Source organism: Pelodiscus sinensis, chromosome 10, assembly GCF_049634645.1.
Source record: "Pelodiscus sinensis isolate JC-2024 chromosome 10, ASM4963464v1, whole genome shotgun sequence".
Taxonomy (NCBI): Eukaryota; Metazoa; Chordata; order Testudines; family Trionychidae; genus Pelodiscus; species Pelodiscus sinensis.
This window is the reverse complement of record NC_134720.1, coordinates 51,394,052-51,417,627: the sequence shown is the minus strand read 5'-3', so window position 1 is coordinate 51,417,627 and position 23,576 is coordinate 51,394,052. Positions and strand designations below refer to the sequence as shown.

At 54.7% G+C, this 23,576-nt stretch overlaps 2 protein-coding genes across 2 annotated transcripts; both read right to left on the bottom strand.

Moving 5' to 3' along the window:
- Nucleotides 1-1,220: 1,220 nt before the first annotated feature.
- LOC102444714 (receptor-transporting protein 3-like) lies at nt 1,221-8,479 on the bottom strand. The gene is made up of 3 exons (XM_075938222.1): nt 8,332-8,479; nt 6,342-6,616; nt 1,221-5,101 (listed from the first exon to the last, which is right to left on the bottom strand). The coding sequence occupies exons 2-3, from the start codon at nt 6,485-6,487 to the stop codon at nt 4,612-4,614; spliced, it is 636 nt and encodes a 211-aa protein (XP_075794337.1). The 5' UTR covers nt 6,488-6,616; nt 8,332-8,479; the 3' UTR covers nt 1,221-4,611.
- A 378-nt stretch (nt 8,480-8,857) lies between these two features.
- RTP3 (receptor transporter protein 3) lies at nt 8,858-13,739 on the bottom strand. Its single transcript, XM_006112373.3, has 2 exons — nt 13,387-13,739; nt 8,858-9,413 (listed from the first exon to the last, which is right to left on the bottom strand). Exons 1-2 carry the CDS (start codon nt 13,530-13,532, stop codon nt 8,858-8,860), a joined length of 702 nt encoding a protein of 233 aa, XP_006112435.2. The 5' UTR covers nt 13,533-13,739.
- Nucleotides 13,740-23,576: the final 9,837 nt, after the last annotated feature.

Genomic DNA, 23,576 nt, shown 5'->3' with positions numbered 1-23,576 from the left:
GATTCGGGGGCTGGAGCACATGGCCTATGAGGAGAGGCTGAGGGACTTGGGTCTGTTCAGTCTGCAGAAGAGAAGAGTGAGGGGGGATTTGAGAGCAGCCTTCAACTCCCTGAAGGGGGGTTCCAAAGAGGCTGGAGAGAGGCTGTTCTCAGTGCGGCAGATCTCAGACTGTGGAGCAATGCTTGTAATAGTCAGTGACAGGTCTCCTGCTCTGTCGGTGATGAGAACCAGAAGGCTGCCTGCGGGTGTGCTCAGTCACATGGGCCCTGTCGACTTGTGCAATTAGTCACCACAGCAGACTCTGAGAAAGACCCCAAAGACCCCAAATCAGAGAAGGGCCGAAGGTGCCTGGCCAGGTTTATCGTTAAGAGAAGTACAGTCATAGCTGTGAGACTCTACCCAAGCACTACGCACATGTACCCCGTAACAATGCCCTCGGCTCAGTCGGCGAGAGGTCTCACTGCCCCGTAGGTCACACAAAGACAGCCCCTCCAAAACACCAATTTATATACAGATACAACAAGTTACACCTCTCGCCTGACATGTCAGGTTACCACCCTCTGCTGCACTTGGTGGTTGGATTAGAAGATCCCCCGTATCCCTCACGCTGTTGGTTTAGACCCTTTTCGAACCTGGGTCAGTATCTGTGGGGAGTGTGGGTACCAAGTCAGTGGTACCAATGTGCTTTCAACCTATGCCCAGCACCAATTACATAACATAAGAACATAAGAACGGCCGTACTTGGTCAGACCAAAGGTTCATCTAGCCCAGTATCCTGTCTGCCGACAGTGGCCAGCACCACGTACCCCGGAGGGTAGACAATGATCAAGCGATTTGTCTCCTGCCATCCATCTCCAGCCTCTGACAAACAGAGGCCAGGGTCACCATTTCTATCCCCTGGCTAATAGCCTTTTATGGATCTAACCTCAATGAAATTATCTAGCTTCTCTTCAAACTCTGTTATAGTCCTAGCCTTCGCAGCCTCCTCTGGCAAGGAGTTCCACAGGTTGACTGGGACTCCAATTACTGGTCTATACCTGGGCCTATTGCCAGTTAATGTTTTGCTCTCTCAGCTCTGTTCATGCCAGTTCCATGAGCAGGGACCTGCCTTAAGCCAAGTGTTGTCTGTTGTTAGCTAGGCCTCAGGCCTCGAACCAGGCCTGTGCTACGGGGGCTTTCGTTTCAGGCCCTCATCTTACTACAACGGTCTCAAGTTGCAGTGGGGGAGGCCTAAGTTGGATATTAGGAAAAACGATTTCCCTAGGCGGGTGGGGAAGCGCTGGGCCGGGTTCCCGAGGGAGGGGGTGAAGTCTCCATCCCTAGAGGTGTTTAAGTCCCGACTTGACAAAGCCCTGGCTGGGCTGATTGAGTTGGGATTGGTCCTGCTTTAAGGAGGGGGCTGGACTGGACGACTCCTGACGTCTCTTACAGCCTAGGATTCGATGGACAAAGCCAGCGCAACCAAAGCCTGAGCTGGGAGAAACAGCAGGGCAACCTGAGCATTTCCCCTCCACCCCCAGCCCACCTAAGAACCAGCCACTGCCCGAAGGGAAGGAAATTCCCTCCCCAGGCACTGAGGAGGCTGGAGGGAGGGCAGAGGCTGTGAGTGTTGGGTGGATGTAGAGCTTCCTCTCGGATACCTGGGATTTCTGTTGCACTCCCCCCGCGTGGCTACTGTTTGCCACAGCCCTGGGGGGTGCCCAGGCTAATCAAGGTGTGTAGTCCCCTTACTTAAGGGGCCTCTGTTTTATTCTGAAAAGACCCTGTGTGCTACAATCCAGACTACAATTCCCATGAGCCCTTGGGAAAAAGACAGGAAGAAAGGACTCTTGTGGGAGAGAGGAGGCTCGCTCCATGTGCTTGAAGAAGAGGCCTGGCAGTCTGGGACTCTGCCTTGCAGTTTGGAACCGAAGCGGGAGCCAGGCTGCTGCCAGGACATTGACCCAGTGCAGGGGCTGTTGGATGCAGCTACCGGATGCCTGTAGGAACTGGGAGTTAGCAGGCTGCTTCCAATGGGCCCAGCATGAGGCAGTAAGTTTGCGCCTTGCTGGAAGAGGCTGCCTGGGACAGAGCTGCTGTTTAGCCTGGACCAAACCCTCAGGACAGCTGCAACATCAGCGCGCCCACACAAGCAAGTCTGGGACTGAGTCCAGGGGTGTGCACACTCTGGGGTGGGGTCACTGTTGTCTGGCTATATAAGCTTCAGTGACTGTGATGTGTTTTGTTAATGCTGTTCCTTGCTAATCTGTTAATCCCTGTGGAGTTAAGGAAAGATGGTTTATTTTAAAGTGTTCCATTAGATGTCTATGATTTGTAGCTGTTCTGGAATTAGATCCAGATTTATGTTGGGATGAGTATATTCCTGGAGGCTCTCAAGGCACCAGTGTGTGTACAAGGCCAGCCAGGTAGAGGCACCGCCACTTTACATTCACTGCCAGCAAGGGACAGCAGCAAGGGGGTGGATAGGGCTTTCCCCAACTAAACACCATCCCCGCTGGGGTGCTCAGGATCTCTTTTGGGTTAAAACATCAGGCGCCCAGGCACACCTGTGAGTGTGACCTGCTCCCCAGTAACCCAGGGAGGAAAAAGGGGGTTACAGGTGCTAGGATCGAGCTGTGCACCGGGCGGTCGTTGGGGGAATTCCTGCCCCCCCAAAGGCTGTCGGGGTTCACAGCATCCCAGCAGAGAGGGAAACACCACTGCTTCCCCTGAAATTTCAATTTCAATGTGATGTTTTATTGAACTGACACAAAGCCAAGTACCGGTCGGTTAACGTGCGTTTTTGCAGGGGAAAAGACTGCTCCCGCCAGCATGGGTCCTTCTGTTGCAGAGGCACCAGAATCCGCCCTTTTTCAACAGGGACACAGGCAGAACTGCCTTTCCCGTTACGTCTGAACGGGGCCAAGACGCGCCATCTTCAGACCGCTGCGTGGCCCAGGGTTCCCGTAGTAGTGGGACAGAAAAGCACGCTGCGGGGCAGCACGTCGCCGAGGACTGGCATGCAAACCCGTGTTCCCTGCCACGCAAGCACCCAGGTAGAAAGGATCCGAGCTCGGTGATCGGCGAACATGGCCCAGGCTGAGGCTTGCAGCCTGCTAGTAGGCCAGCTTCCTCGCCGGGGGTTCTGCTCCCCGTCTAGGCTTATATCAGCCCCTCCCCTGTGGAAGGGGACAAGTTACCGGGGGACAGACCCTCCCTCGGTGAAATCAACAGCGCATCACTGTGGCTGGAACAGGGGCGTAACTCAGCGCTGCGGCGCCTCCTGCTGGCCGGTGTCTCACCCTCGGTTACCTGCCTCTTGCCCCTGGTCCAGGCCCTGCATCCCTTCCCTCCCGGTACTATCCCACAGCAGTGCCCCGGCACCCTAGGGCCTTCCCCTCCCAGGGAACCCCAGCCCCTAGGCCCACCTTGCCTCAGTGACCCTTGCCTCAGGGGCAAACTGCAGCCTGACATGGTCACTCCTCATTGGCAAGGGGGTGGACTTGCTGCCCTCTGCAGCCCCCTGCAGCCCTAGTCCCCTCAGGCCTTGAGAGCAAGGCCTCAGCCTGGGAGTTTCCCTGGCCAGAGCCCCCCAGCTCTGCCTGCCTTTCCCCAGCTCTGCTCTGCTCTGCTCTGCTCTGCCTCAGGTACCCTCTGTAGCTCCCCTGGCAGCCACGTCCCTCCTGCTCCCCAGCTGGAGCCAGACTGGCCTCTCCTCCCTCCAGGAGCCCCTATTTATACAGCCCAAGCTGGGCCCTGATTGGCTGCCACGTGCCTCAGCAGCTGGCTCCATGTCTCAGCCCTCCCCAGGCCCGGGTTTAACCCTCGCTAGGCCAGCGTGGGGAAGACGCCCCCATCACCGTGGCCAATGGAGCTACAGGACTCTGGCCTGTGGCCTTCCCTTCCCGCCACACCAGGAAGGACAGGGGAGTGGCCCTCCAGTTGCGGATGAGCCAGGGTGCATCTTGTTATACCCTCTATCAACCCTTTCCTCCAAGCAATGCGGCCCTGGAGATGGGGGGCTGGTCCCCCCACACTCACCAGCAGCAGCAGGCAGCGGAGTGACCTGGCACCAGCCTGCTCCGCCCTGCCTGCTCCCAGCTGTGTGACTCCACTTCCCGACGCCGGTGAGAGCAGGGACGATCCCACCTTTCCCCCCAAGCTCCATCCCCCGACTCCTGCTGCCTCCCAGCCCTGCTTCTGCCCCCCAGCGCTCCTGCCCCCGTGGCCCGGAGCGCAGCCCTCCCCTGCAGGGCGCCCAGCTTTCTAGGGACGGCCTGTCCCAGCGGGCACAGGGCACAGAGATGAAGCAGGAGGGTCTGTTTGGGATCTAGTGCCCGCTGGAGTCAATGGGATTCCACGGGGCGCTGGACCAGACCCACAAGGAGGGGCCCAGAGGCGGCTTAATGCACCCGCCTGCTGTTATTTCCACCTCTGTGTTCCCCTGTTGAATTCTGAACGGGCCTCTCGATAGCTTTGCAAGGTACCGTTGAGCAGGGGCCGGTTTCCCCGGCCCATGGCGCCGATCGGGGCGTTTTTCCCTCCTGAGGAGGGGAAGGTGCATGAGCCGCCCGTCTGGATAATACAATAACCGCCTCCCTCCCCCCCACGTCATTCCGGGCGCCGATCCTCCTACTGCCCACTCCAGTGCACCGCCAGCCCGAGCAAAGCAGCCAGGACGGGTAGCACATAACACAGGAGCCTCCAGCAGCTCTCCGTGTCGGCTCCCCGCCCCGCCAGGCGGCCATGCAGAGAAGCGGGGGCAAGGGGCGCACGAGCAGACGAGCCTTTCACCGAACAGACCCCCAGAGCACACGCCTCGCAACGGGCCGTGTCATGGGGCCCTTCCACCTCTTCTTCCACCAGGGGCTCGGCGAACTTGGGCTTTGCCAGGGATTCCCGGTAGCATTTCTGCAGGATCTTCTGCACCAAGTTGTCCAGGATCCTCTCCATGGCCTCCTGGGTGAAGGCGGGCTTCTCGAACCGAGCCGCCCAGCACTTCTTACACGTCTGGCCGAACAGCCTCATCTTCACCCGGCCCTGCCTCTGCGCCAGGTGCATCTGGAAGAGAAGCACCACCTGCGCCGATGGCCAGCGGCGGGAGCAGCCGGAGCATTCAAACCTGCAGAGGCAAAGGAGGGGGCGTTTAGCCGGGCGCCCACCAGGCGTCTGCATCCGCCACCTGCCAGCCCGCCCAGCACTGCAGCTGGGATATGAGCCCACGGATCCTGGGCTTACCCCTGTCCCCATCACTGCCCACCCGCCCAGAGTTGGGGCCCACCCAGGTGAGTCCTTCTGGCCACACCTTTGCCCCAAACTCGATGAGGAGAGACCCATCAGCCACTGACATTGGGCTTCATCCTGCAAGGCTCTGAGCACCTCCCAGCAGCACTCAGCACTCAAGGGCGAACCCCTGTATGGCCTTGTCCTAACAGCAGTAACTCACAATCACCTTAACTCTGCCCCCCAAGCAGATGGAGCAGATGGGCAGCTTCCACCAGTGTCCCCGCTGGACTCCATGAAGTTGTGCTCTTAATAGCTAGCCCTTTCTCCGGCCACTGACTCCCCCAGGGAAAAACTCCAGTGCAACGACGTTTCCTCCGCGCTTGGGGTGGAAAATGCTACTAAACAGGAGGCCAATGTGCGGGACCCTCCCGGTGACTCATCGGCATTCAGGGCCAGGAGCTGTACAGCTACATCGCTGGGGCTAGCCCAACAGATCCTGTTCCTACCCCTCTGCCCTGCCCGCCCGGCGTCCTTCCCCCCGGAAGCTCTGCTCCGAGCCCTGGGTAGAATTCACTGTGGAGCTAGGCCTGCCAGATGGTTCCAACAGAAATCCCGGGCACGCCTGACGTGACATCACAATCGCCATTCCATCTCAGTTAGAAAACACCGGACAGTTCTATTTCCTCATTTCCATTTTCTCCGTTTGGTTCCCGAACAGAAAGCTCAAGTACGGGACTGTCCGGTTCAAAACCGGACACCTGGCCACCCTATCTGGAGCATGGGCGGCTGGTAGCAAAGGCCAGGGCGGGGTACGCCTCCCTTAACCCAGGCCAGGGCCCGGCCCACGCTCTGCCCTGATGCTCCGCCCTTGGCTCACCCTCCTCCAAAGCCAGTGGGGGCTCACTAGGGTTCAGGATGGTTTGGTTGAGGCTCCTCCAGCCTCAATGCCGGGCCTCGGAACTCTGGCAGGCAAGCGAGGCGGAAGGGCGGGGCCTCAGGCTGTGGGGGCGGGGCCTCAGGCTGCAGGGGCGGGGCCTCAGGCTGTGGGGGCGGGGCTAGTTTCCCTAAAGGGGGTTCCTACCCCGCCCATGCCTTCGTGCATCATTCACTGCCCTGCTTCTCTGCTCCCCCCTCACCTGGCAAATGCTTTTCCTTGCTGGTACAGCTGCCATCCAGGCTCAAGGTTTCGTGGACTGAGGTTATCCTCCGGGGTGAGCGACCACTTGTCTCTGGGCTTCTCCCAGGCCATCTTCTGCGCAAACATCCTCTGCCAGGTTTCCATGTTCTCCCCTGCCCCTTCACAGCCTCCCTTGGGCAGGGCAGTCACTGTCTGAGCCAGGAACTCAGTGATTTACATAAGGGAGCCAGCTGCAAGACAGGGCTCCCAGGTCTGCCACCTTCCCCTCCGTCCCTGAGAAACGAAAGTGAAAGGGAGCTGATCTGCTTTGGGGCCGGACTGCCCCGCCCACAGGGATTAACTCCCTGGCCCTGCGGAACTCCCTTGTTCTGCTCTCTGGCTGTAAATTGTCTAGGTGCCACTCCCCAGAGCAGTGACCCACACTAGGACTACATCTAGACTGACATGATTTTCCACAAATGCTTTTAACGGAAAAATTTTCCGTTAAAAGCATTTGCAGAAAAGAGCGTCTAGATTGGCACGGATGCTTTTCCGCAAAAGCACTTTTTGTGGAAAAGCGTCCGTGGCCAATCTAGACGCGCTTTTGCGCAAAAAAACCCCGATCGCCATTTTTGCAATCGGGGCTTTTTTGCGCAAAACAAATCTGAGCTGTCTACACTGGCCCTTTTGCGCAAAAGGACTTTTGCCCAAACAGGAGCAGCACAGTATTTCCGCAAGAAGCACTGATTTCTTACATGAGATCGTCAGTGTTCTTGCGGAAATTCAAGCGGCCAGTATAGACAGCTGGCAAATTTTTCCAAAAAAGCAGCTGCTTTTGCAGAAAAACTTGCCAGTCTAGACACATCCCTAGGTGTGTAGGTTACGCTTATAGACCGTTGACAGAAAATATCCATACTTATTACTAAGATTTTTTTATTTTTATGTGTACGTTGATCTCTATACGTTTTCACAGCTACAAAACATAATGGCTGCGTCTAGACTGGCAAGTTTTTCCTCAAAAGCAGCCGCTTTTGCGCAAAAACTTGCCAGCTGTCTATACTGGCCACTTGATTTTGCACAAAAGCACTGACGTTCTACTGTCCGAAATCAGTGCTTCTTGCGCAAATGCTTTGACATTCCCATTCGGGCAAAATTCCTTTTCCAGAAATGTTTTTGCGCAAGAGGATCAGTGTAGACAGCTGAAAACTGTTTTGTGCAAAAAAGCCCAGATGGTGAAAATGGAGATCTGGGCTTTTTTGTGGAAAAGTGCGTCTAGATTGGCACGGACGCTTTTCCACAAAAAGTGCTTTTGCGCAAAAGCATCCGTGCCAATCTAGACGCTCTTTTCCGCAAATGCTTTTAACAGAAAAACTTTTCCATTAAAAGCATTTGCGGAAAATCATGCCAGTCTAGACGTAGCCAACGGGTGAGGCTTTTTCCCTGCATTTTTATTGATTTACATGTTCATCGTTCTCGGAAATTCTGAGGCAGTCGAGTAAGCGGGGAGTCTAGCAGTCAATATTTAATGAAAGCTGTCATGGCTCCTTCCCCACTCTAGCATGATAAATGCAGAAGTGAGGGCCAGCAAGTGCACCCCAAAGCCTTATCTACCACGCATGGGAATAAAACTTCCCCCCAAAATCTTCAAAACCTAGATTTTGGGAATAAAACTTCTGCTACCACCCCCCAAATATTAAGAAAGCAATCAGGGGAAAGATCATTTGGGAAATCTCACCCCTAAAATAAAAATCAGGGCACACAATTAACCAATGCCAGGTTAATAAAAAGAAAAGAGAAAACTTTTATTATCACAGCAATATTCCTGTTGCAAGCATCATGAGCAGATGGAAAGGTCACAAAATATACTCATGGAGGAATTACACCATAGGCTAGAACTTAGTTAAAAAGAAAAGCCAAACATCTTTTAAGCAGCGCGAGACATCAGATCCCATAACCAATCCTTAAAACAATAAAGCCTAACGAATTTATCTAAACTTTACCCTACTTACAGAAAGTGAAGAATTGTGTCTTGGAGAGAGAGAAACATGTCTCTCTCTCTCTAGCTGCAGAGGAACTCACAGAGACCAAGGAGGGAAAACCCAAATTCCTTTGTCCCCGTTGAAAGTGCTACCTACATTCCTATTGGCCACTCCACCTGGCTAGGTGTAGTTAACCCCTTAGTCCCCAGGCTGCTGGCCCTCTCTCATAATCATAATCATGACAAAAGCCAAGACTGCAATTCGAAAAGTTAAAACGTCGTCACTGAGACAGCACAAACTGTCCACCTCTTGTGCCGAAACAGACCAAGGAAATATCCTGCAATCACATTCTATAGTCTCGAGCTGTGTTGTTTTTCCATTGCCTATTGGTCAATTTCAATTCGTGATGGAAATATTTTTTCGCTGGCTTTTTGTCTGTGGTGAAAATGGGCATGTACCGATTTACAGATCACACCTTAATCCTTGAAAGCTCGATTATTATCCAGGTTATTGCAATTCACTTCCCGTCAGGGCAGGGGTGAGCGCTGACTTGCCGCTACTTGGCTGTGAAATAAAGCAGAACAAAAATGAGCAGTGCCAGAAAAATGACCACACAGCAACTGTAGCAACACCAACGCCGCCAGTTACAGCTGCTCTCCCCGCCGGAGCTGTTCTCCCCCTCTGCGTCGCTCCAGTCCTGCTGGGCAGGGAAGACGCGTGGGAAGAGGGAAACAGCCCTAAAGAAGGGCTTGGTTGGTGCTTGGGCTTCATTTTTCACGAAACAGATGCCCAGCCGGCAAGCTTCACAGTGGGCGCTGTCGTGGGGCCCAGTCGTCTGATCTTCCACGATGATCTTGGACAGCTCTTTGGGATGGATGGCATCCCTGTAGCATTTCCCACTGATCTTCAGCACCAGGTTCTCCACGACTCTTGTGACGTGTTCCTGGCTGAATTCGGGCTGCTCCAGTTTCGGCAGGAGGCATTTCTTGCACTCTTGTCTGAAGATTCTCATCCTCACCCAGCCCCGACTCTGCCTCCGGTCCAGGTGCATGTGGAAGAGAATATTCACCTGAGCTGACTGCCAGGCATGCCAGCACTGTGAGCACTGGAACCTAACCGGAGAAAGCAGGAGACAAAACTTAACCCAGAGTCAAAGCCCTGAACCAGCAGCAGCGGCTAAGCTGAGATCTTAGCTTCTACCCACAGGATGGTCTGCATTCACAGGAGGGTGGTGAGCAAGACCCGAGAAGTCATTCTTCCACTCTACCCCGTGCTGATTAGGCCTCAGTTGGAGTGTTGTGTCCAGTTCTGGGCACCGCATTTCAAGAAAGATGTGGAGAAATTGGAGAGGGTCCAGAGAAGAGCAATAAAAATGATGAAAGGTCTAGAAACCATGAGCTAGGAGGGAAGACTGGAAGAATTGGGCTTGTTTCGTTTGGAAAAGAGAAGGCAGAGAGGGGACGTGAGAGCTTTCAAGTACCTAAAAGGTTGTAACAAGGAGGAGGGAGAAAAATTGTTTTTGACCTCTGAGGATAGAACAAGAAGCAATGGGCTTAGATTGCAGCAAGGGCGGTTTAGGTTGGATGTTAGGGAAAACTTCCTACCTGTCAGGGTGGTGAAACACCGGAATAAATTGCCCAGGGAGGTTGTGGAATCCCCATCTCTGGAGATATTGAAGAGCAGGTTGGACAGACACCTGTCAGGGATGATCTAGATGGTATTTGGTCCTGCTGTGAGGGCAGGGGATGGACTCGATGACCTCGCGAGGGCCCTTCCAGTTCTAGGGTTCTGTGATTCTATGATGGGAGAGGTCAAGATTGGATATTAGGACAAACTGTTTCCCTAGGAGGGTGGGAAGCACTGGGCTGGGTTCTCTATGGAGGGTGGAATCTGGCTGGGATGATTGAGTTGAGGTTGGTCCTGCTTTGGGCAGGGGCCTGGACTCGATGACTCCTGAGGGCTCTGGGATTCTATGATGGGTTGCAGAGCGTTGTCTGCAGGAGATGTGGCTGGAGAGCTCCATCTACTAGCACTGAGGAATGTATAGCGCTGTTCATGCGGTCGTAGGGTCAATACAGCTGCTCTTGTTATACCCTACCAGCGGTTTCCGGCACGAGGCCACTCTCGCCAGACTGCTCCTGCTCCTCCAGATGATGGACGCTGAGAGCTGCTGTTAGCCACAGCTGTCCGACAATCCGACTGCCACGGCGTCTAGTGGCCTCTGGACAATGCCTACCCTCCCTTCCTGATCTGGAGCAGCAGCTATTGGATCCTGACCCGACACATGACTTTTTGCAACCCTGACCCACGTGCTGGGAGTAGGGTGAGGAAATGAAGACCGGTCCGTGACCAGCCCCGCCGCATGCCAGGCCCCTGCTGTGTCTGGCACCACAGCACCCTTGGCCACCTTCACAACCCTCCTCCAAAGCAACGGTTCCAAGAAGGCTTCCGAGCAGTGCCTCCCGACGGCTTAACAATCATAACGGGCTAAACATCCCCTTTGGCCCAGTCTAATGAACGCTTTCTAGGGCAGAGATTCATTGCTCTGTGGCTGGAGAGTGCCTAGAACAAGGGAATCCTTTGATCATTTTTGTTGTTCTTCTCTGGACCTTCTCCAATTCCTCCACGTCTTTCCTGAAATGCGGTGCCCAGAACCGGACACAATCCTCCAACCATGGCCTAATTAGCGCAGAGTAGAGTGCTGATGATAATGATCCTCTTAGTGTTCAGTGGAACAACGTCTTGTTTGCTGCCTCCGTATTTGCTCCCAGAATCCCTTCCGCAAGCCGCTCTGAGGCTGCTGCATGGCCACAGCTACCAGCCCCAGGCTCCTGCTGACCTGTCCCTTGTTCTATGGGGAAGTTTTTCTTCACACAGCACACGGTCAACCTGTGGAACTCCTTGCCAGAGGATGGTGTCAAGACCAAGACTTTAACAAGGTTCAAAAAAGAACTAGATAAACTCATGGGCTGTGTCTAGACTGGTATGATTTTCTGGAAATGCTTTTAACAGAAGAGTTTTCCGTTAAAAGCATTTTTGGAAAAGAGCGTCTAGATTGGCACGAACGCTTTTCCGCAAAAGCACTTTTTGCGGAAAAGCGTCCGTGGCCAATCTAGAGGCACTTTTGCGCAAAAAAGCCCCCATCGCCATTTTCGCGATCGGGGCTTTTTTGCGGAAAACAAATCTGAGCTGTCTACACTGGCCCTTTTGCGCAAAAGTTTTACGCAAAAGGGACTTTTGCCCGAATGGGAGCAGCATAGTATTTCCGCAAAAAGCACTGATTTCAGACAGTAGGAAGTCAGTGCTTTTGCGGAAATTCAAGCGGCCAGTGTAGACAGCTGGCAAGTTTTTCTGGAAAAGCAGCTGATTTTCTGGAAAAACTGGCCAGTCTAGACACAGCCAGGGATCTTAGGTCCATCAATGGCTGTTAGTCAGGATGGGTAGGGATGATGTCTCTGGCCTCCATGAGTCGGGGCTGGAAATGGGTGACAGGGAGAGATCACTGGATGATTCCTTGTTCTGTTCACTCCCTCAGGGGCACCTGGCATTGGCCACTGTGGGCAGACAGGACACTGGGCTGGATGGACCATTGGTCTGACTACGTCTGGCCACTCTTATGTTCTATGATCCAGGCTAGCCCTGAGGAGCATCCTCTCCTTCCCAAGCCATGCCTGGCCCTGAGACATAAAGAGTCGGCAGCAAAACTGACGCAGCTGGGGCACGGTGCCTCCGTGGGCACCCCGAGGAGAGCTAGCTCAGCCTAATTCAGCCTCCAGAAGGCTGTAGGCATGGAGCCCTGGGGATGGGGAAATAACCACAGAGGATGAAAATCTCAGAGGCCCTGAGACAGATTTCAAGATATTTCTCCCCCTGCCTCCCAGGGCTTTCTCGGGCCTAGCACACTCCAGAGCACTCGCTGATTGTAAAAACCCAGCAGCCAGATCCGACCACCATGGCCGCACTGCAAATATTTAGGAACCTAGACGCGGCTAGCATCAGTCACGTCATTATTCCTGAAGATTATGCACCATCAACGACGGCTTTTTTTTTTTTTTTGGTTAGTGAATCATTCATAACCTGATCCTACATCCCCCTCCCACCCCACTGATTCCCTATTTGTAAGAGTTCACCTAATAGTCTGGCCTAAACCAGGGGTGGGGAACCTCAGACCCGGGGGCTGGATGCAGCACTCAGACCCCCAAAGCTCAGCAATGGGGAGTCCGCACTAGCGCTCCTGCCATCCACCCGCAGGGCTGGAACGCACGAAATCTACTAACCTGGGCCTCCGTTGGCTCTGGAGTGTGAGGGGAATGTGGGCAGGGTCTTTTCGGGCTTCTCACGTGGGTGCAGCCCCCGACTGATTTTCCTGTGGGTCAGCAGCCCCTGACCCTAAAAGTCTTTCTGCCCCCTGAAACGCTTTCACCCACTTGCCACCCTCTGAGCCGCACCGTATTGCTTCAGCTCCCTGATTGGATGGCGAGCACTCTAAAGCAGAGGCAGGCAACCAATCGGGCGCAGGTGTGACGTTTCAGGTGACGACTCAGGACACTCCTGGGTCTCTCACACAGTTTGACACCTGCCCATCAGGGGTGCAGATATTTGCAGGTGTTGAATAATGTGACCCCCCCCACGCACACTTCCCGGGAAATGGAACCTGGAGTCCCTAGTCACAAGAATATTACTCTTGCCGGAAAAGTTGACAAATGTCAACAAAAGGGGTGCGACACGTCCACAACTTTTGTCAGTGACCATCTATGTGCTAGAGCTGATAACAGGCAAATTCTCCCCCCCCCCCACCCCACCCCTCCCGTGAAAAATTTTAAGAGGGTGTCGAAAAAAACAAAACATTTTTGATTTGATGGAAAACCCTCCAAGATTTTTAAACACCTGCCATATTTCATGAGCATTTCCATTCAGTCCAAAAAGCCACTTCCTTTCAAATAATCAGCGAGGAGGAAGATTTGCCACCAGCTTTTTCTTTATTATTCAACCGGTTCTTAACCGCCTCTGTTAGTGCGGCAGAAGGAAGATGAAGTGGTTCAAAAAGCCATTTCCTAACCCTGTCCCCCACTACCTCCCCCTCACCTGGCAAATGCATGCTGTTGCAAGAATTGCTTCCATCCGGGATCAAGGTCGTTGGACTGAAGGTTATAATCCTCCTTCAGAGTCCACCTGTCCCCCGGTTTCATCTGCTCAATCTTCTGAGCAAATATTTGCTTCCAGAGCTCCATGGTCCTACCCGCTCCGCCGGTGAAGCTGGTTTTGGTCCTGGATGGTGACAGGGATCGGCGAAAGGAATAGAAACCGAAATGGGGTCTCTTGGCTTGTGGCTTCCACGTCTGTGGCTGGGTTGTTGTCTTTTTCCCAGCAAAAAAGTCCACCCCGTGGCATAGAACCAAGTTGGGTGTGTCGGGAAGGTGGACCTTTGCTCCCAAGACAAAGTCCACGCCATACGGAGCCACACCCCGAGGGGGTGTGACACTGCCAGGGCTCCATGGGGTGCCAGCCTGGCAGAATGTGACCAAACAGAGAACAGCGCACCGAAGGTGCCTGCTGGTTTTGCACCTGCAGCTTGGAGGCGTGACTATCTTACTGCCTCTCTATAAATCCACGGCATGCCCATCTCTTGAATCCTGTTGGCGGATGTGGTTGCCTCAGCTCCAAAAAGATCGATTGGCATTGGAAAAGGTTCCAAAAAGGGCAACAAAAAAGATGAGGGGTTTGGAATGAGGAGAGATTAAAAAGCCTGGGACTTTTCAGCTTAGCAAAGAGGAGACTTAAGGGAGGATAGGATAGAGGTCTGTAAAATCATGAGTGGTGTAGAGAAGGTGAATAAGGAATAGTTACTTAATTGCTTCCATAGCAAAAGAAGTAGGGTTTGCCAAATGAAATGACTAGCTGACAGGCTTAAAACAAACAAAAGGAAGTTTTTCTTTGTGCAGTGCACAGTCAACCTGTGGAACTCCTTGCCAGAGGATGGTGTAAAGACCAGCATTTTAACAGGGTTCAAAAAAGAACGAGATATGTTCATGGAGGAGAGGCCCATCAATATTTATTAGCCAGGATGGGTAGGAATGATGTCCCTCAGCTCTGTGTGTCAGAGGCTGGAAATGGGTGACAGGGGAGGGATCATTGGTCACTGTCAGCAGACAGGACACTGAGCTGGATGGACCTTTGGTCTGACCCAGTCTGGCTGTTCTGATGTTCTTGTGAATTAGTGGAGGTGCATGCTGGTGGGTCTGTCTCACTGTGCCTCTGTGTGTTTCCCACGTCAGCTCAGCACTCACCTGTACCTCTAGTTCCAGCACCTCTGCCAGTGTTCCCTGCAAGCTGAGCACTTGGGCAGCCACCCAGATGGCGCCCAGCTGATCAGCAAAACGCCCAAAGTACCTACAGCTGGCAGCATATGTTTCTACGGGTGGTGCACATCTGCATATGCCTCAGTGCATATAACAACATTTATTCTGCACAGATATGGAAACAAGGTAAGAGGAAACACGGCTCCAAAGCATCGACAGTCGAGATAGATGACACTCAGGAGAGGACCCAGCAAACGCCCCTCACTCCGTTCCTTGCTAGTTTCATTTTGTTTTAACTCACTTCCTACAAATTTGTCCACCCCAAGCTAAGGTGCATAATCTCCGTAGGCCAACACTGGTTATGTGGCTCATCCTTTATCACCTCCTGCTACGACTTCCCCTCCCTACCTCCATAACCTCTTAGGGTCGTTCCCCTCCCCCGCCACAAATGCCTTGCAAAGGTTCTTACCAGAATGTTGTTTGCATCTCATGTTCCTTTCCGCCACGTCTTGCCTGACGCTGCCATTTTGATCCTGCCCATCTCTTAGGGACCTTTGCCCTGTGTCCTCTGTATGCTGAGCATTTTGGCGGCCACCCAAGAGAGATTCCAATGAGCAGAGCGCCCCCAGCTGGCAGGCTGTGTTTCTACTGGTGGTGCACATCCGCACATCGGTGCACATAGTAAAATTTATTCTGCACGTAGCTGGAAAAAAATAGAGGAAACGCTGCCTGGAACCAATGACATTTCCTTTTGAAATGCAATGTCTTTGGCTGGCCTCAGCCTTCTCTCTAGGATCATTCCTATGAGCAAGCAAAAACCTGGCCAACAAGTTACACATCCGGGGGAAACGATTTTTTTCTTCCCCGTGGGGTGTTGTTTTTTGTTCATGTTCATATTGCACTCGTGACTTGCGTCTTCAGTCGCAGCTCAGAGTTGCCCTGTGCCGGGTGCTGCACAGGCACCGGGAAACAATTGCGACAGTCCTAGCGGGGGGCTGGAGGGGGCACGTGCCACCGCGCCTGTCCTGCTGTATTTGAAATGTGTTTGGAAAGCAGCACGCAGCAGGGCAGCTCTGGAGGGATGAAACCTCTCAGTGCAGGGTTTTGTAGGGTGTCCAGGGAGAGTAGATAAAAGCAGGAGTTTACTACTCATGCTTAGGTGGGGACGGGTCTACTCCGTAAGGGTGTTTCCTATTTATGCAAGTGTCTTAGGGTATGTCTGCACTTCCACCCTCTTTTGAGAGAGGGATGCCAATGACGACATTCGAAATTGCAAATGAAGCCGGGATTTAAATATCTTGAGCTTCATTTGCATATTCGCGTTATGGCGCTATTTCGAAATAACAGATGCTGTGTAGACGCGGTTATTTTGAGAGAAAACCCTTCTCTCGAAATACCCCTTATTCCTCATACACTGAGGTTTACCGGTGATTTCGAGAGAAGGGTTTTCTCTCGCAATAACCGTGTCTCAACAGCGTCTCTTATTTCGAAATAGCGCCATAATGCGAATATGCAAATGAAGGGCAGGATATTTAAATCCTGGCTTCATTTGCAATTTCGAATGTCTTCCTTGGCATCCCTCTCTCAAAAGGGGGTGCAAGTGTAAACATGCCCAAAATGAGTCTGAGGCCGGCTCCCCTGATGTGGACGGGCTACCTCGATTGAGAGCCCCAGGAGGTGCCGTAGAGTCATTACTCTGAATGGCCCTGGGAAGGCGCTAGTTCGAAATAGCAGCCGTGGGGCGTCCACATTACGGCTCTTCCGAAATCGCTATTTGGGAAGAGGCGCTATTCCTCGTGGAAGGAGGTTTACCAAAGCCGGAATCAGCCGCCCGTCCTTTTGGATCCATTTCGAAATAGCGGAATGGCCGCGTAGACGCGCGCGGTATTATTCCGGAATCACGCTGCTGTGTAGACGCATCCTGGGTGGAAACAAAAGGGCTGCAGGAAGCCAGAGCATCAATCCAAAGGGACGGTCCGTCCCCAGGAGGGCTCCTCGCGTGCAATCTTCCGCACGCACCCTAGTCCAGCTCTCTCCCGAAGGGCTTGGCTATGCTCACTGCTCCCCTTTCACGGGTTCTACCTGCCGCTTTCCCCCGCGCGGCGGTCTCCATAGCAGGGGCGGGCAGCTGCCTTGTTTTCGCTGCTCGGGGAGAGGCTGTTAACCCCCAGCGTGTACATCCCCGGCTGCTGCCAGCCCCAGCTCTCGCTCTCTGGCTGCCGGAGCCTTTCATGTGGTCCCGTCGAGTCCCGGAGCTGTTTTTCGAGGGCTGTGCCCTGAAACAGACTTTCCACGCTGGCAGCCGGGGCAGAGCCGTTTGTGGGCTGCTCGCTTTCTCCCCTTGTTTCCACGACAGGCCAGACAAAACACCGCCTACCTCCCTCTCCCCTGCTCAGCGTGTTCCTTGAATTCACAGTGGCACTGGTAGCTGACGCCCCGGCCCCAAGCCGAGCTCCTGCCACGGTCTGGGGGGACGCCAGGGACCCCGCAGCCGTTCCCGGGACACGCGAGTCACGGACACCAGAACAGGACCCCAACAGCAGAGTGTGAAACTCTAGATGTTCCCATGACCGATCCTTTTCCAGCAGCCCCTGCACCCGATGACAAGCCCCGGAGGACCCTTCCTTGGGGGCTCGGATGCCACTGCCAATAGGGACAGGGGAGCGATCAGGCAAAGACGGGCTGTGTTGTCTGCCTTAGAGAGCGCTTACCCCCCAGAGCCATTCCACGGGTGATCAGCAAAGCGCCCTGACCTTTGCAGCCAGAGCACGGGCCCCAGACAGACGCGTCTCCCTCCTACAGCGGAAACCAATGTGCTCTGGCAGCTAACGCACGCTGTGTCTGGGTGAGAATGGTCTTCACCATACCCAGCCCTTCCTTGTAATGCCGAGAGCACGCCAGGGAAGCAAACACTGAGCGGGGCTTCTTCGCATGGGTTCATCTAGCCCCCGGTGTTTGGACGTGGGGAGCCCGGGGGGACAATAATAAACTGATCAGTGGCATTAGGAGGAAGGAAAGGCCTGGCCAGTTAGCCATCGTCCCCGTGGAAGCCCCACGCACAGCCCCTCTCCCAGAGGACAAGACTCGCCTTCAGCCTTGCCTACAGCAGAACCCAAAACTTGGCACAAGCCCGGGACATGAATTTCCCCCTCTGATCCCGGCAACAGACCCGTGGGCCGATGGTCTCTGCGTGGGCCAGGGAGCAAGCCCGTCGTGGGGCCCGCAAGCCCCAGGTCCGTAGGGATGGGAAGAGAAACTGGCAGCATTACAGCCCCGGGCACCTGTCCGTTTCTCTCGCTGATCCGGGTTTTAGAGGGCCATAATTAGCATTTGCCAATTTCACCCTTGTCATCAAGGGCTGAACAAAGACATGAACTGGATCTGCCGCTACATTCAACGCCCTAAGGACAAGAGCAGGCTAGACAGACACCTGTCAGGGATGATCTAGACCAGGGGCAATAATTTTTACCTGGGGGCCACTGCCCCAGGCCACCCCAGAAGGGGCGGAGCTGCCCCACCCCCACACCATGATTGGTCTGGGGGAGGGGGAGCCCCTTTGTCCCCGCTTCCCACTAGGCACCCATGCCCTGAAAAATGCTTGGCACGCTCCCCCACCCCCAGGCCAATCATGGGCTTTGAAGTGCCCGGGCTCCTCGCAGGATGGGGGCAGAGTCGAGAAGGCTTCGGCTTTAATTGGTCTGGGGGCAAAGGAGCAGCAGAGCCTCTGTGGGCCGGATCCATCTGCTTTTTGGGGCAAATCCAGCCCACGAAGGCACTTCCCTCCCCCCCTCCCCCCTGATCTAGACCGTGCTTGGTCCTGCCATGAGGGCAGGAGACGACTTGGTGGGTCTCGAGATCCCTTCCCGTTCTAGCGTGCTATGCTTCTGTGGTTCTGACATCCAGTATCGGGCATTTACAGCCCGCTCGGTTAGCAGGGACACTCTCATTGACAAGAATCTTTTTCCTTCTCTTTCCCTCCCCATCTCCCCTCTGTTTCTGCGGTTTATTTGTCCCTGGGGACCCCTTGCTCCATTCACCGAAGGAAGTGGGCTGGGCCCACGAAAGCTCACGAGCCCATCGGCATGTTTTGTTCATCTCTCAGGTGCTGCAGGACCGTCCGTTGTTTTGAATATTTTTTTCCGGTTGCAGACTAACACGGCTGCCCTCCGAGACATGCGTGTCTATAGCGTGTATGCGGTGCCTTAGCGTGAGCCAGACACTGAGACGAACAAAGATACCGCCCCTGCCCTGAAGTGCTGGCAGGCTAACTCTATACGCTGGGCTGGGCTCTTTGGGGTGACTGGCTCTGGCTGTCTCCCACAGTGACAAGCAGCATACCCCTCCAGGAGTTGTGATCGCTCTGCACAACCACATGGGAAGCCCACGCCCGGATAGATCGCAGAGCCACTCCTGAATTGCACGGGGGGGAGGGGGAGGGACACCAGCCAGATCCCCCCAGCACTGTAGCTCAGGAAGATACGACCTTGCACTGTGGAAGGTGAGCCGTGCAAAGGTATTCATTGGTTCACCACTTCATCGGTGGAAATGATTCATTTCACCCAATGAAATGAATAGGCAGCAGGTTTTAAACAAACAAAAGGAAATTGTGCTTCACTCGGTGCACAGTCAACCTGTGGAACTCCTCGCCAGAGGATGTGGTGAAGGCTAGAACTTTGACAGGGTTCAAAAAAAAGCTAGATAGATTCCTGGAGGTGAGGTCCATCAATGGCTATTAGCCAGGATGGGTAGGAATGGTGTCCCTGGCCTCTGTTTGTCTGGAAATGGGTGACAGGGGAGGGATCATGTGAGGATTACCTGTTGTGATCCCTCCCTCTGGGGCACCTGGTGTTGGCCACTGTCAGCAGACAGGACACTGGGCTAGATGGACCTTTGGTCTGACCCAATGTGGCCGTTCTTATGACGGTGGATACACGCCAGCCTGTGCAAACCTGAGCAGATTTACCAAGCACTTCAGGCATGCTCCCTCGTACAGATCAGGAGTAAAACACATGTATTGACTGCAAACAAGATTGAAGTGACTGTAAGGGATAAGCACAAAGTCAGGGTTAGTTAGTTCCCAAAAGAAATAAAATATAAGCGCACAGGCTCTAAACTCTCCATCCAATTCAACTGGGCAACCGCGGGCCTAGATGAATCTGTTTTTTCTCACCCCACTGGATATTGCAGTGTGTAGGACACAGGTTTGACCTGTCCTGTCCCATCCTGACCTGACCCTGGGGAGGTAGGACTCGAACCCACAACCAGACTGGAAATTTGGGCCAGTTGCCTCCACTGGAGTCTTCTGAGTGTCCTCGTGGCTTGCAGCATAGGTGGGGAAAGGAGAAAGGCCCAGCCTGGAACTCCTGGGCTCACCTTTGTAACCTCAGTCCCTTGGGGGGTGCAAGCCCAGTGTGTCTGGTGGGCATTGCTGAGTCCCCAGGGAAGGCTGAACAAGTCCCCCGGTGTGGCCTCATGCAGGGGCATCAGGGAATTGTCTGAGGGACGGGGTGCACCGACCCCACACTGGGTTAAGCCGGGCGACCTGGCTGAGAAGGCCCCGCCCCACAGCTCTGCCGGGCATGCTCCAGCTGGTGGCCGGCTATAAAGGCTGGTGGAGCAGCTCAGTTTAGGCCCGCCGCCGCTGAGGAAGGAGGTGCCGCGGGAGCTCCCGCAGGAGAAGCAGAGGTGCACCCCAACGCTGTCGCCAGGGAACCGCCGCAGAGGCCCCCAGGCTGGAGGAGGGAGACGGAGCAGCCGACGAAGGAGACAGGCAGGAAGTAGCCCAAGGTGGGGAGTTGTAGCATGGGTGCTTGGCGTGTCTTGGCAGGATTCCCTGCTGAGCGAGTGGTGGTCTGCTCCACCACTGACAGGGCCCTGGACTGGGACCCAGTGGAGAGGGTGGGCCCGGGTCCCCCTACCCCTTGTGCACCAACCCCACAAGGGGCTCTAGCCTTTCCTGTACTATTGACTCTGGCTGCTAGGCTGCACTGCCCTCTGCGCAGGGAGCCGTACTATTGACTCTGGCTGCTAGGCCGCACTGCCCTGTGTGCAGGGAGTGGTACTACTGACTCTGGCTGCTAGGCCGCACTGCCCTGTGTGCAGGGAGTGGTACTACTGTCTGGCTGTTAGGCCTTGTTGCCCTGTGTGCAGGGAGCTGTACTACTGACTCTGGCTGCTAGGCTGCACTGCCCTGTGTGCAGGGAGCGGTACTATTGACTCTGGCTGCTAGGCCGCACTGCCCTGTGTGCAGGGAGCGGTACTACTGTCTCTGGCTGTTAGGCCTTGTTGCCCTGTGTGCAGGGAGCTGTACTACTGACTCTGGCTGCTAGGCTGCACTGCCCTGTGTGCAGGGAGCGGTACTATTGAATCTGGCTGCTAGGCCGCACTGCCCTCTGCGCAGGGAGCGGTACTATTGACTCTGGCTGCTAGGCTGCACTGCCCTGTGTGCAGGGAGTGGTACTACTGACTCTGGCTGCTAGGCCGCACTGCCCTGTGTGCAGGGAGCTGTACTACTGTCTCTGGCTGTTAGGCCTTGTTGCCCTGTGTGCAGGGAGCTGTACTACTGACTCTGGCTGCTAGGCCGCACTGCCCTGAGGCAAGGGAGTGGTGATGGATTCCCCCTCTTCCCACCCACAGGGGTTATGAAATGGACTCATGGACATGAACTACATAACTCAAAGGTGGTTTGAGCGAATTATTTCATGTAACCCATCGAACTTCATGTCATGACCTGCTGGTTCTGTTGATCTTACTCTGTTGTATGTATCATTTGTGTGTGTAAAATCAGACACGTGGAGTGGGGAATACTCGGTGAGTTTCCAATGTGTGAATGGGAGACACGGAGGGTGTTACCTGCAACTTCTAGCTGAGCCCCTGTTAAACAATCTTTGCCCTTCAGTCTGAGCAGTGGTTGGTAGGGAGAGGCCTTAACTCCTTCACAAAAGGAATAGGAAAGGCGATGCCGAGGTCCTTTGGCTGGGCTGCACCTGAAGGAAGGGGCCAGGGGCCCCAGGGTGGGGGCGAGAGCCCTGGTTTGGAGGGGCAGCTGGAAAGAGGTTTTAGGGTGAGTTTGACTAAGTTTGCGCTGAGGTTTCAGTGGCGAATTAGTCAAGCGGTTTTGTGTCTTTTGATTCGTAACCTACTTTGCTCTGCCGACTTTCACTTATTCCTACTGAAATCCTGCTGCTTCAACTTAATAAAACCACTTTTATTTTCTATCAAACCCAGTGGAAGCGATTGTTACCGGCGGGGGGGCAACCGGTGGGCACATTCCCCCTTTCCTTGCTAAAGGGGGCTCACCTAATTCTTAGGGGTCTGATCCCATCTGGGGAGTGTCTCTCCGGAGGCTGGGCCCTGAACGGCACTCTCCTTGGACCTGAGGAGGTTCAGTGTCTGTGCTGCGTCTCCATGGGGGCAGGGACCTCAGCTCGGGGCCTGGGCTGGGGGAGACCAGAGGAGCTGGCCCAGCAGGACCGGGCGGTGAGGGGCCACAGAGAATGGGAAGGCGAGAGGCAGTGGCCATGTCAGCACCCCGGGAGGTGCCCCCGAGGGGTCGTCTGTGACCGCACCCCGTCACAAGCGGCACCACTAACTTTGGACATTAGGAGACCAGAGTTGAGCCCCAAAGGAGGGGACTCAGAGGCCTGACGCCCCCCCTGAGGGGAACAGGCGGACTCGCCCCGCGACAGTAACACTCTCACTTCTCCTAGTCACACACGCTCTAAAGACAGGCAGAATTAGCCTGAGCCGTGACTTTCGGTGGTTCCTCATTGTCCCCCTGATCCTTTACACAATGCGCGTGGCATGCAAGATCACAGGTCTGTGCAAATGACGAGATGGGAGGAATGTAAAAGAGTCGTCGACTAGTCGATTCTCGGGTAGTCGAGTCAACTACTCGCCTCCCCCCCTTGCTGCCTCGATATCAGAGACAGCAGGGAGGAGGGAACAGGAGCGGGTGCGCTGGGGAGGCAGAGGTGCAGCACTCCGGGACCTGGCACAAGCCGGGACTGCACAGTCTCCCTTATCGACTAATCATGTAGCCCAGCGTTTCTCAAACTGTGGGTCGCGGCCCCCGGGGGGGTTGCAAGCAACTAAGAGGAAGGTCACAGCTGGATTCGGTTTGGCACATGCGACCCCTCTCCCCCGGGCCGCTGGCAAGCTGTTCAGCATGGCCGGGGCTGTGGGATTCCAGGATTCAGCTGCAGCAGGAGGCAAGGCGGCGGGAGAGTGAGGCCGGCGCAGGAGCGGATGCATGAGGGGCCGGGCGACCGAACACTTCCAGCTGGGAGAGGGCGGGGTCCCTCAGACAGAGGGATGGGGATTGGATGGGGGCAGAGGACCCGGAGGTCTATAAGGGCACGTGGGGGTCAGAGGAGGAGGCAGAGGAGACACAGGAGAGGAGAGGAAGGAACCAACTAAGCAACGGGATGCAGAGCGGCAAAGAGGCACAGAAGAGAAAGAGACGGGGGAAGGAGCCTGCAGGGGGAAGGGCGTTGAGGTCCGCAAACGCCGTGAAGGAACCCCAGGAGGGCAAGAAGTCTGGTGAGAAGGGGGCAGGAAGCGACCCAGGGCAGTGGGCGGGGGGGGGGGTCACAAATTTATTTAGCATTTTAGGGGGGGTCGTGGTATCACAAAGTTTGAGAACCCCTGGTGTAGTTGATACAAATTGTGGCTGCTGTTACCCCAGCCCTGTGCTCTTGGGGAGCCAGGGGGTGACATTCATGGAAAACCATCCCCCCCCCTTCCCCCAGCCCTCTGCTAGAATCAAAGCAAGGAAAGTAATTAAGGAAACACCCCAGCCTCATTTGCATTGAAGATAGAACAGAGGGACATCTCATTAGCATACAGAATGGAGAGCAGCTCTTCCAAAGCAGGAACCGCATTGAACTATGGGATACCGAAAGCAGAGAAGCACTGCCTGATGGGAAATCCCTGCTCCAGATGCTAATGAACCCAGGCCTGCTCACCCCCCAATTA